The 13032-nt window shown below is 30.5% G+C and overlaps 1 protein-coding gene across 1 annotated transcript in view; it reads right to left on the reverse strand.

Moving 5' to 3' along the window:
* Positions 1-2651: 2651 nt before the first annotated feature.
* LOC145334018 (uncharacterized) overlaps positions 2652-13032 on the reverse strand; it is an 87816-nt gene continuing 77435 nt past the window's right edge. Inside the window, exons 22-26 of the mRNA XM_080179296.1 lie at positions 12412-12540; positions 9716-10086; positions 7714-7775; positions 6667-6700; positions 2652-3096 (exon numbers count right to left, since the gene is read on the reverse strand). Coding sequence (XP_080035422.1) covers positions 3036-3096; positions 6667-6700; positions 7714-7775; positions 9716-10086; positions 12412-12540 — 657 coding nt within the window. The 3' untranslated portion in view covers positions 2652-3035. The remainder of the gene's footprint in view (positions 3097-6666; positions 6701-7713; positions 7776-9715; positions 10087-12411; positions 12541-13032) is intronic.

The following is a 13032-nucleotide window of genomic DNA, read 5'->3' on the forward strand; positions in this document are numbered from 1 at the left end:
TCGAAACCGATTAATATCCACTGGATTAGAACCGGTTCATAAACATACTAAAAAAAACATGTAAAGCATTTTATTGCAGACAATTTTCCACGAATGTCAAAATAAAAATCATAAAATTAAATTATATTTTGTGTTCTAATCTTATTTTTTTTAAATCCGCAGAAAGCTGTCTATAATACGATGCAATAATTATCTTTTATATTTTTTGCTGTAGTTTATATGTCAAGTATAAATCTATTTCTCCATGCTAACACAAGATTTTAATATTTTATGAGATTTTTATCGAAAACTTATTCTAGACGAAAAGATTAATTTAAGTTTAAAATTAAAAAAAATATTTAATTTTCTAATATTGAAACAAAAAATGAATTAAATATTACTTATTATAGAAAGCTGAAATGAAAATAGAATGTAAAAAATTTACTATGAATTTAAACAAAAAAAACTTATTAAGCCAGGAATAAGGATTAGCCAACAAGTGAAATATATGTAAAATAATATTTGAAAGGCAGATAAAAAGGTCGTCTTTACTATGAATCGTTGCTCCCCCCCCCCTAAATCACGAAAAAAAATCAGCTGGAATTACCAAATTTCAGCTAATAATAAACGACTTGTTTGTGTCTTTTTGAATTTAGTAAAACATTTGACACACAAAGAAAACCTTATATAAACAACATAATTCATATACATATATGAGGATGGCAATATCTATCCATTATCCATAAGTAGCAAAAGACAAAACAATCATAGATGGGAATTCAGACAAGAAGTTTTAAAGAGCATTTACTCAAATCAAGATTTATTGGGGGAAAAAAATCACGAAACTTTTCTCAAATAATTTTATATTTTAAAAAAATTAAGACTGACAAAGTAAATTACATACTAGATGGTCTTTGGTAAAGGGAATCTCATAAATTAATTCAGCCGTTTATCTTGAAAAGCAGCTGAGAAAATAATACTTTCCCCATACAATGACTGACAGACAAATTAAAACATAGAGTAGCTTTGCTAATAAAAATATCGTATGGGCGCTTTTATATAATCTAATTAATGCAATTTATTTATAATAATCTACCTAAAAACGGCATATTTCTATCTTATCTTAGCAGCCAATAAAATTTCATTACCCTATTAAGATAGACGGTCAGACAAAGTCAATTAAAAGAAGAAAATTATAAATAATCTTTTTTTTTATAATCTATAATATATTATGTGTAAAATTATTAAGGGTTATTCATAGTTTATATACATTTTAATAATATTTACAATTTATAATATCATAATTATATTCAATAACTTAAATACATTTTAACTTAATTATTTGAGATGGACTAGTTTTAAAGAATCTTTTGAGAGATTCAAATAAGAGAATCTTAATTTAGAAATTGATTGCTAATAACTTTCATAAAGGGATATTGCACCTTAAAAATTGTTTAGTCCATTATATTGTTCACTAATATAATTTAAAGCGAAGCTTTTCTATCTTTGGGGCATGTCCGTCCGAACCAGACAGCTCTTATCATTAATATAGGCATGCTAGAATTATTCTATTTTTTCAATCGTAGTATGGTGTTTTTGTTATAGTTAATAAAATTTCAAAAGTGTAGCAACTCTATAATAGTTACCTATATGCATTAACTTTAACTTTTTGACATTATTCTTTATGTGATTTTGACATTTACATTCAAATTACAGTTTTACATACTTTTCATACTTCGGTTTTATCGATGCGGTCATTCTTGTTTTTTTTTACAATTTATGATTGTATAGAGATTTTAAATAAGACACTTGGATGGTTACACTTTGGGGTTTTAGATAATATTTTTAAGATATTTTTTGTGCATGTTTTAGCATCCATTAGTAGCGCAGCAATTGCATGGTATACAAAATTTTCAGGAATAATGATAAGAATTGTTCAACTTTGAGTGCAAGTAAAATTTGCAGTCCTTTGTCCTCCCCTTCCTTCCCTAAAAATGGTTAGTAAAAACAAAATCTATTTTCAATTTGCAATTATTTATGCTTTTAAAAATAAAAATAAAACTTTTTTGTCTTACCACAGACGAAATATTCTAGTTATAAAGTAGTTTTGTTACTAGATATCTAAAAACAACTTTAATATATAGTATTAGAATGTTAATTAGTAATGACAAGACTAAAATATGATAATCAATATTATAAATTTAATATGTAACAATATAACAGTCAATTTTATATAAGGGATAGGACAATGAATGATAAATCTCCCATTATTGATTTTTGTTAAAAACATGTCTATGGTATTTATTTAGGGGGGTAAAAATTCGTAGATTAATTTAACCGCCATTGTCCTATCCATCCGAGATAAAACATTCGTTCTAGTAAATTACTTTAAAAATACCGATAAAGTTTGACAATAATATAGTAAAATATTTTCTCGTATTCATTCGAATCCGGTGGATAGGAACCGGTTCTCATCCATACGAAAAAACTATGTCTAGCATCGTATTATAAACGGCTTTCTACGAATATAAAAATGTAAAATCATAAGATTAAAACCAGTTTTTTTTAGCCGGTGCCTCCGGCACCTCGGGGCTAAAAAAACTAGTTTTAATCTTATAATTGTACATTCTATATCCGCGGAAAGCCGTTTATAATACGATGCGAGAAATAACTATTAAAATATAACAACCAAACCTATTGTCTTATCCCCTAAACTCCCTAAAAATAAAGATTTGTAATATTACTTGTTTTTGTTTATCTATATAATATTTATTCTAGTATGGCTTTGAAACCGATTAATATCTGTTGGATTAGAGCCGGTTCTCATAACGTAAAACATTGTATTACAGACAATTTTCCACGGTTATTGAAATAAAAATCATAAGATTAATTCTTTGGGCTGACAAAACTGTTTTTAATCTTATGATTTTTCATTCAAATATCCGCACAAAGCTGTCTATAATTCGATGCGATAAATAACTATTATAGTTTCTAAATTTTGTATTATCACTTTTGTAGTTTGTAAGTAGCACAGCTACTCTATAACATGTTCATATTCATAGGTCTGTGACCAGGACTGAACTTCTTCTATGTTCTAGAATATCCAGCGAGTTAAACCTAGACAAAAATAGATAAAATATGTATATTAGATGGCGTTGCTACAAAAGACCAACTCTACAAAAGACCAACGCCTACAAAAGACCAACTAGTCGGTTCTACAAAAGACCAACGCCTACAAAAGACCAACTCTACAAAAGACCAACGCCTACAAAAGACCAATTAGGCGTTGGTCTTTTGTAGCAACGCCTATTAGATTACATTAATAAGAAACTAAATCTGCCACGCCTCGCTTAAATCAAGATTTTATTTTAACTTCATTATGAAAAAAAAATATACCTACAATCTACATTGAATTAAACCCTACTTATTAAATTTTCAAAAAAATACAGGGTGATTCAGAATAAACTGCGTTTTCCGATTTTCTGATACAACCAGATGGAATACAGAAAAAATAATTATACATCCTTGTTCTCTGTATTAAAATACATTAAACTTAGAAAAGGTCTTTTTTAATATCTCTGAATATATAATAAAATTTATTTTTTATATGTAAATAAAATTCAAATTTCAATAACTTTTTTTTCTTTAGTTTGTTGTAAAAAAAAGTTTTTTTTAAAGATTTTTTTTTATACAAAATAGAGGCCGCATTTTTATAGATAATGAAAAACACCTTTTACAAATTTGATGTACCTTTTATCAGAGAACAAGGACGTATAATCATTTTTTTCTGTATTCCTTCTGGTTGTATCAGAATAATGGAAAACGAAGTTTTTTCTGAATCACCGTGTATATCTTGATTTAACCTAAGCATGGCAGTAAGTTAATCACTAATCTAAAAATATACAAAAAAACATTCTCTAATGCCTAAAATATTTGAAAAATACATTTGTATTTTTTAAAATCCATAAAAAACATTTTTAATTAGTACAAAGCAATTAAAAATTCATTTAGCTTCTTTTTTCATTAATTTGGAAACTAAATCTAATTGTATGCATTATCATAATATTCAATTTAGGTGAACTAAACGTTATATGTTCAGTTTTTATTGTATTTCAGCTTATAGAGTTTGAAAAGCATTTCTTGAACACAGTAATAGTGTCTGACTGATTATGACGTAACAAAAAAAATTAGCCAATGAGAGGCCACTATAAATTTTACCATTGGTCAATAACGGCCTCTCATTGGCTATTTTTTTGTTACGTCAAAATCAGTCAGACACTATTACTGTGTTCCATTTCTTGATAATTTCCTTTATGAGTCTCATTAAGTACAGAAATCCCCCGGGGTATGAAAGGGTATTTTGTGTGTTTAATTATTCACTTTAGTTCTGGTTAGGTAAGGTTATATTGGGTACTGGGTAGCCCCGTAGGGGTTAGACAAAGAAAAAAAATGTATTATCAATTTTTCAGGGGGGGGGGGGGATGAATAGAATTTATTAACTAATAGAATAGAATAGAATAGATATTCAGGGGGGGATAAGTGATCGATAGGAGAAAAAGCATAAATAATAAAATGCTTTTAGAAATTATTTAATTATTTTGTATATATATATATAGGCAACAACAAGGAGCTTAGTTGTAACCTCCCCAAGCCCTCCGCCTCCCCCCCCCCCAAAAAAAAATCTTATTTGCTTTAACTCTACTTTATCTGAATAAAGGAAAATTGTTAAAAAATGCTTTCCAAACTAAATATTATTAAATAACTAAAGCTATAATCTAAGAATACTGGCACACAATCACCGGACCTAGAGCAGTTCACGGTAAAATGTTCCTGGTAACGATTATCTCCAAAAATCTATTAACTTTAAAGGCTGCTGCTAACGACCAAACGGCTGGACCTATTTGTTATGCTCTAACGAAGTTATTTCTAATTGGCAAAAGAAGGCCTACAAATAAACTAGAATATTCATATCTCAATAATTTGAAACTATCTTGAAGTGTTCATAAATTTGGGAAAAAGACTTATTTTAAGCGTTTCTCTGTTTTCCTGTGAATCATTGGATCTTGGCTACTTCAGATTACGTATAGGCCTTCTTAAGCTGCTTTACACGGTGTGTGGGCCTGACATGGTCGTTCAGCTGTTTGGCAGCTAGAAGCCTTTAAAGTTTAAAGACTTTTTGGAAATATACCAGGAACATTATTACCATAAACTGCACCTGATCCCAATCACCTAGAATTTTCTCAATGCTTTTGTTTTTATACCCTGAAATTTTTTAAAAAAAAATTTACATAAATAAAAAAGGAAAAGTTCAAGTTAACAAAAAAAGTTTTATAAGTTTCAAAAGAAAAAGTACTCTTTAAAAATAACTAGAATTTAAAAAAGAAATAATAATTGGATCCTTTAGATTTAAAAATTATTTTTACAATTTGGAAATCTTATACAATGCACAGAAGGGCAAATACAGAGCTAAATTATCATTTGGTGATTTTTAGCCGTTTCAAAAGTCGAATTTTAATATTAAAAAACACTGATTGAGTTGATCTATCTATTTTATGGAAGCTAGACAATTAGTTTTGATTTAAATTTTTTCTTCTTAATAATGGGGAAACTTTCACTTCTTTGAATAGACATTGTTTAGACACACCCAGTGCATTGTTGTATTAAAAGGCCATTACAAACTATGTATTTTTATCATGGTTCAGAACTGTTTTTATCTGGTGTAACTAAATATTCGTTTGATTTTGGGCGATGGTAAAAAATCTTGATTGTTGAAGTGGGGGGGGGGGGGGTAAATTTTATATGGGGAGGGTGGTAAAATGGAAAAAAATAAAAAAATCCTTTAAAACTTTGATCCCTCTATAAGATTAATTTTTATTACTTGTTATTATTATCCCAACTTTGTCATGATGTAAACTTTTCTTTGTATTACATTTATTTTTTTTTTCAGTATATTTCTTTTTAAAATTATATTTTTCAACATGAAAGAAAATAATAAAATATTTTGCAAGATATTTTAATATCTTATACATATATATAATTTAAACAAAATGAAAAAAAAAACGAAACAGAAGTTAAACATTTAGACAAATGGTCATAACAAAGTATTCACAAGTTTTTGGGGTTTCCGTCAAAGAGCCTTGTTTAACACAGAAACCCTCCCTCTTTGAAAGAAGATTAAAAATAAGGCTATGGGAGGAGGGGGAGATAAGACACAACCCAATCTTTCCAGATTTTGTATAATTTTTTGAGGAACACGACTCCAGTGACGTCATATTTTTCTTTCCCGAAAATGGAAGGGGGGAAGAAAATCTCTTCAAAAGAAATAAGGAAAAACCCCCCTTTTCTCCCATCTCTTTTTTTCTTCCCCCCTTCCCTTTTTCGGGAAAGAAAAATATGACGTCACTGGAGTCGTGTTCCTCAAAAAATTATACAAAATCTGGAAAGATTGGGTTGTGTCGGGAGAAAATTTTAGTCTTGTTTTTTACTTTAGGCCAAATTAGGATAGGTTATATTTGATAATGGGTAGCCTTGCAGGATTAGGATACCCCATAGTTAGAACCCTCAACAGGGGTTGGACTTATAAAGACATAAATAAAATATTTACAATTTTTTCAAAATTAGGGGGAGGGGTTTCGTGCTCGACACAAACTTTGAGGGAAAGCACCAAGTCTTAAAAAAAAGACTTACCTACTATCTGAGCCGTTTTCAGACAAAATATTGCCTAAAAAAATAATTTAATTGAGGTATTTATTGCATCATAATAGAACACCTTTCGGCGGATATTAAATAAAAAAATAAACCAGTTTTATTAGCACAGATGGACTTTATGACCTGCCTAACAAACTGGTATTTATTATATGATTTTTAGTTTAATATTCGTGGAAAGTTGTCTGTGACACAATGCTATACATGGTTTTCATTATTGCCGAGAACCTCTTTTAATCCAGTGGACAAAAATCAGTTTTGAAAATTATTTATTTATATTTATAAAAGTCATAGAAAATCAACAAAGAAATTAAATCTATGACCTCATAGTATTAGATAATCAATACTTTTAGCTTTATCAAAATTGTCGAAATTTGATTATTTTTTAGCGTTTTGTTGTACGTAGTTGATAATTTTAAATGATCTTTAACTCTCAAAAATACGGTACTGAGATCTAGGAGAGGTTAATGTGAATATGCATCTTAGGGGGTTGAAAACTGAATTTAATGAGGAGGGTGGGGAGAGGTATCAAAATTTAAAAACAGATAAAGTATTGAAATTGAGGTTTATGAAAGGTTAGCTAGTTTATTTTAAACTTCTTTTATTTATGGGAGGTTGGGGGAGAGAGGGGTAGTTCAACTCTTACTCTTTAACACCATCAAAAGTATTTTAAGCTACCTGACTCATTATAGGTAGACGTTTAAACCTTTGTTGCATAGTATCTGCAGCCTAGTTGACTTTAATTTAATTCTTTAAATTGTTAAACACTTTAGTAAAGTCAAAGCGCTACTAATTGCTTATCAAATCAGTAACATGAAACATTTATGCTGTAATAAATACACAAAAAAAGTACACGTTTAAAGTAAAATAAAACGATTCAAATTTCTCCTTTCTTTCTCATATGATAAAACCAGTCTGAGGGTCAAAACTATTCCAACTATAAGGGGAAGGCTAAATAATCCTCCATTATCCTATCCCTCTATCCCTGCTAAAAATATATATCCCTTTCTCTTATCTGATATTACTAACCTTTCTCTGAAAAAGAATTAGCTCTTCGCGGAAATTCTTTCTCTGCTACAGCTGGTTCAAATCTGAAAATGGATTTAATAATAAGTGGATATATCAACAGGGAAAGATTTAGGCGGCTAATTTGAGGAAACAATGGGCTGTTTATTACAGTAGCACCAACAATTTAATAATAAACTTTTCTTATTCATTGGCTTATTAACTTTAGGGACTTTAGTGAATTTTGATTGGTTTATACATTAAGTAAATTAGTGTTTAAATAATTCAACCACTAATTTTAATCTACATAAGGATTAATTTTGTGTATCATCAATGGAAATATACATTACATTTAAAGATGTACACCTTGTTTATTGGTTTGTTCATTTGTCCAGTGGGGTAAAAGGGGGTGGAGGGGTATGTTATTTTAGCCAGCTGGGAATATCACTTTATTAGAGTACATGAAAATCTGGGGCAACATCCAAATAATGATATACCGATTTATCTGAATCATATTATACAATTTTAAACTTAAACTTTTCATAACTTTAAGTAAATTTAGTAATAACAAGGATGACAACATCCATAAAAGCGAAGCACTGAAATGGTAGGACAAACGGACATGAACATTTGTATATTGTCAGAACTGAATAATCAGAATATAAATGTATAAGAGTCGAACCAAAATTGTAAGTAAATTTGTTGAAAAACTGCTGGATACAGTATAATGTTTATGGATATACTTACATTTTTAGAACTTGATTATAGAGTTGTTTCGCTTATAACATTAAAATTTGTTGTCCCAGGAATTAATATACCAAAAATCAGATCAATCGGATGATTAGATCACATGAAAATTTGTTGTTAAAAAAGTAAAAAAAATCAACATGTTTAAAATGGACGTAAAGACATTCTGGTAATGGTTATAGAGTTGCTACGCTTTCAAAATCTTACATAACTACTAAAGGAATGACCATGCAAAGTTTGAAATCGATAGGACTATTCTAACATACCTAAATTAATGAAAAAAGCTATCCGTTACGGACGGACGTATGGACGGACGAACCGACCCTAATTATAGAAAAGCTTTGCTTTTAACAAGCTTAGGAGTTTTTCTTTAAAATTGCGAATCGAACAGAGAACCCCTTTCCTCGCTTTACTATTAATATTAACTATAAATAAGGTAGGTGGGAAATGGGAATAGTTTTCGTATTACTTTAGATCAGGTTAGGTTAGGTTATACTGTGTATAGGTCCCGTAGGATTAGCTCCCACCCCCCACCCGCAGGATTCTTGAACTCTAAACCCCGAGCAATAAATTCAATTTATTTAAGATAAAGGGGAGGGTGGGCACCTTAGCTTTAAATCATATTTGAGATTTCAGATTTAAGTATCTAATCAAATCAATAGTGGCAATGGGACTTTATTGCTAAAGATTTTAGGTGGGGAGGGAGGGGAAATAAATGCTAACACTATATATTTCTGCTTAACATTGACTCATAAACTTTGAGGGTGTGCTATAGAATCTTTATTTACAAAGAGTATTGAAAGAAATTCCGATATTATTTCAGCCATTGCCAAATTTATTAAATACCAGAGAGGTAAATAGACATTTAACTTCTTTTTACATCTTTTTAATACAAACAGATATATCTTTAATACAAAGTAGAACAATGCCTGTCTGTCTGTCCGTCCGTCCGTCTGTCCCTTAAGATCTCGGTAACCACTGAACCGATCGGATTCTACTCTTCAGGGTATATACATATTGGTCCTGTGGTGGTTTAAGCTACTTTCTTGGGGGGGGTGGGACACCCCCAACCACCCCAAAAATGAAAATTCCCCCTCCCCACCTAAAAAAAAATGGTGCTGACCATAAATGATGAGCGCAGCACCCAAATTTTTTCTCTTTTTTAAATTTTTTTTTTAAATTACCTCATGGGGCAAAGCCCCTAGAGGCTAGAAGCGAAGCCGCTAGTTAACATATATAGAACTTGCAGAGTGCATCTTTACAAAAGAAAAAAAAATACCTCGGGGGTTCAAGAAAAGCGCCAATTTTCCTCTCCGAAAACGGATGCACTATGGCGGTAGAAAGGCCTGCCAACTGCTGCGGCGGTTTCTCCTGATCAGTGTCGGTAGCAATACCATTAGTCAACGGCGGATTTGTCGGTGTATCACTTGAGGGTGCGGCATTTGCGCTTGTTTGAGTTGCGCATTTTTCACTTTTGTCCAAACTATTGGAGGATTTTTCTGTTGCTGTTTTGTCAGCTGATTGTGCATTTGTTGAGGGTTGCTTGACTGCGGGTGGCTTTATGGTTAGGTATTCTGGGGTATTATTAGTGTTGGTTGGGGTGACGCTCGGGTATACTTTCTCTAGAGCTAGCTCGAATGATCGCTCCTTCTGATTTAAAAATAGAAACAGTTATTTTTTATACAAAAATCAAGTTATCTAATTTATCATTGTTTATAATACAAATGAAAATACATAAGCCCGTACAAATGGATATTTAATATACGTGGATATCATGACAGGGGAAAATTGTCGTCAATTTAGATTGCTAACATTAACATAATTTATCAGTTATTTTTACATCCAGTAGGAGGGGAAGGGAATAGGGTATAGAGGTGGATGGGATGTTTGTTATTTTAGCCAGCTGCAAGTTTCACTTTATTAGAGTACATGATAATGTGGTGTAAGATCCAAGTAATAATAAATCCATTCCCGTCCATAAACTATTACAAAAAAAAATCAAGGATGACGCCATTCAGTAGAAGAGAAGCACAAACAAAATATTGGATGGTGGAATTGAGAAAATGGGTTATAGAGCCTTCATAACCGATTCATTCGCTCTATAATCAATAAATATAACAAGGATCTTAAGTGATAGGACAATGGACGGTATATTGATATACATCCCCGATAAAATTTAACAAAATTACCACTTATTTACATTGAAATTATTCGTTTGGACACTTTTTTTTAGACCATACCAATAAAAATTGAATAAATGTCTACAAAGTTTTTGAGTTGATTGATAGGATAATTTGATTTTAAACGTTGGGTACCAGCATAATTTACAGTCCAAAGTACCCCTCCCTTCGTATTACTATAATTATACAGTATACTTTTAATGAACATATATATGAATACACAGGGATCTAAAGGGATAAGACAATTGCAGAGAAGATTTAATGTACATCCCAATGAATATACACAAAATTAGCATTTCTGTAGATTACAATTAGTATTCTAGACGTTTGGACACTCAACCTAATAAACCAAGCAATCAAAATTCAATAGAAATCCCAAAAGTTATTTTTCTAATTAGAAAACGTTATTATAAAACATTGGAGACTAGTGTAATAAACAGTGCACTGTCCCCTACCTCCCTGATTATACATATGAATAGTAATAATTTATTAATTCTATGCATGACAAAAATATCAAACTTATTATCACCATAGAACACAGAAGGGAAGATACAATAGGCTGTTTATTACGCTAGTCTTCATAGTTTTATATTAACGTTTGCTTAAGTTTGTTGGCTCAACAACTTTGGAGACATTTATTGAATTTTGATTTGTTCGTTCATTAAGTGAAGTGTACTAGCGTTTCAACTACTAATTGTAATCTACAGAAAGGGTAATTTTGTGAATCATCATTGTAAATGTACATTGTCTTATCCCATTAGATCCCTGACAGAACATCATCAATGAAAAGATATACCACCTCAAGAAAAATTGATCTAACTAATCAAAAGTTTATAAGCCAACAAATAAGCTAACGTGATGATAAGCTTTGGGGACAAGTGTAATTAACAGCCCAATGCCCCCTCCCTTTCTGCCTTCTATTGAGCGAAGTATTAATCTAATTTTCCTAATTATTGATTCCTTGATTTTGTTTACAAAGAAACAAAATGTACAAAAAGACACATGGCAAACCATATTGTTTAAAGCGAAGCTTTTCTAAAATTATTGTCGGTCTGTCCATCCGTAACTGTTAGTTTTTTTCGTTAATTAAGGTTATTGATATCAAACTTTATCCTATTTATCTTATTTTTGGAATAATAATTCTTGGGACAACAAGGTATTGTAATCGAGGCAACTCTATAATCAAATCCTAAAAGTGAAAGTATGTCCTTTTACCGTATCTTATGTTTACGTAATTATGTAACAAATTAATGTACAATTTCGCTTAGACTTAGAAATTAAAGTTATTCTCATTAAGTTATGACATTCTCTAAGAGTTATTGTTCGTTTGTCCTTCTTACTGATTTTAGAGCTTTGCTTTTATGGGTGTTGTCATCCTTGTTAGATTATTAGTGGTTGTACTACTTAAAGATTGAATTAGCCTTGGTATTCATAAAGATATAGTACATGGTGTTAATTATCTTTTGTCTTTTGGCAAGAAAAGAAATTTACATGACTGCAGAGATCTTAAGGGATAAGACAATTTTCGTTACATTTTACATCTCTAATGATTATTAGCATAATTGTCCCTTCTATAGATTGATAAGTTTGACAATTACTAGTTTTGAACCAATCAATGAAAAATCAATAAATCTATCCAAAATTTTTTAGCCAACAAATAATATGACATGGTTATAAGGACCTGTAAGACGCTATACTCTAAAAAAACATATCAATTAAGTGGTTAGCGAGATCCTTCAGTACAGACAGCCAGACAGAGATCCTGTTACTTTTATATAAGGAAATACTATAATACCTTTAGTATAGAAGCTCTCCTAGGCCTTTCTACATCCAGCATACTTTTACTTGGTGATAGCAACATTGTATCATCTTTCCGTGGGAGTTCTAGACCCTTCCGCAAGTTCTGGTGGTTCACAGCCAAACTCTGAAATAATAAATAATAATTACTTGAATGTTACATCAGATTTTCATGTACTATAATAAAGTGATACTCTATGCTGGCTATTATAACGTTCCTTCCCAACAACCCAATTTACACCAACCCCTCCGTATAGCTTCTTATAGTGTTTCGGAATGCAATGCCTAGCCGTTCTCGAAATCTTATCTCGAAGCCCTCCGAATGACCAACATAGTGAAGTTTACGAATGTGTATTTATTACCATGAAAACAGTAAGTCTAAAACAAAAATATAAGAATTAATTACATAAAATTAATTGTTATTATTTTGTAACATCGAGGTTGCGTGATTTCAATTTAATAAAAAATATGAATTTTCTAAAAAACTTTAAATTGGCACGAATCATATTAAATCGCATCAGAAATTGATAATTTTAGAATAAAATGATCAATAATATAAAAGTAAATATTCGTATATCAAAACTTAGCAGTTAAATGGTCTATTTATTGAAAAATTAAT

The sequence above is a fragment of the Acartia tonsa genome, chromosome 12 (assembly GCF_053477335.1).
Source record: "Acartia tonsa isolate MP-2025a chromosome 12, ASM5347733v1, whole genome shotgun sequence".
Lineage (NCBI taxonomy): Eukaryota > Metazoa > Arthropoda > Copepoda > Calanoida > Acartiidae > Acartia > Acartia tonsa.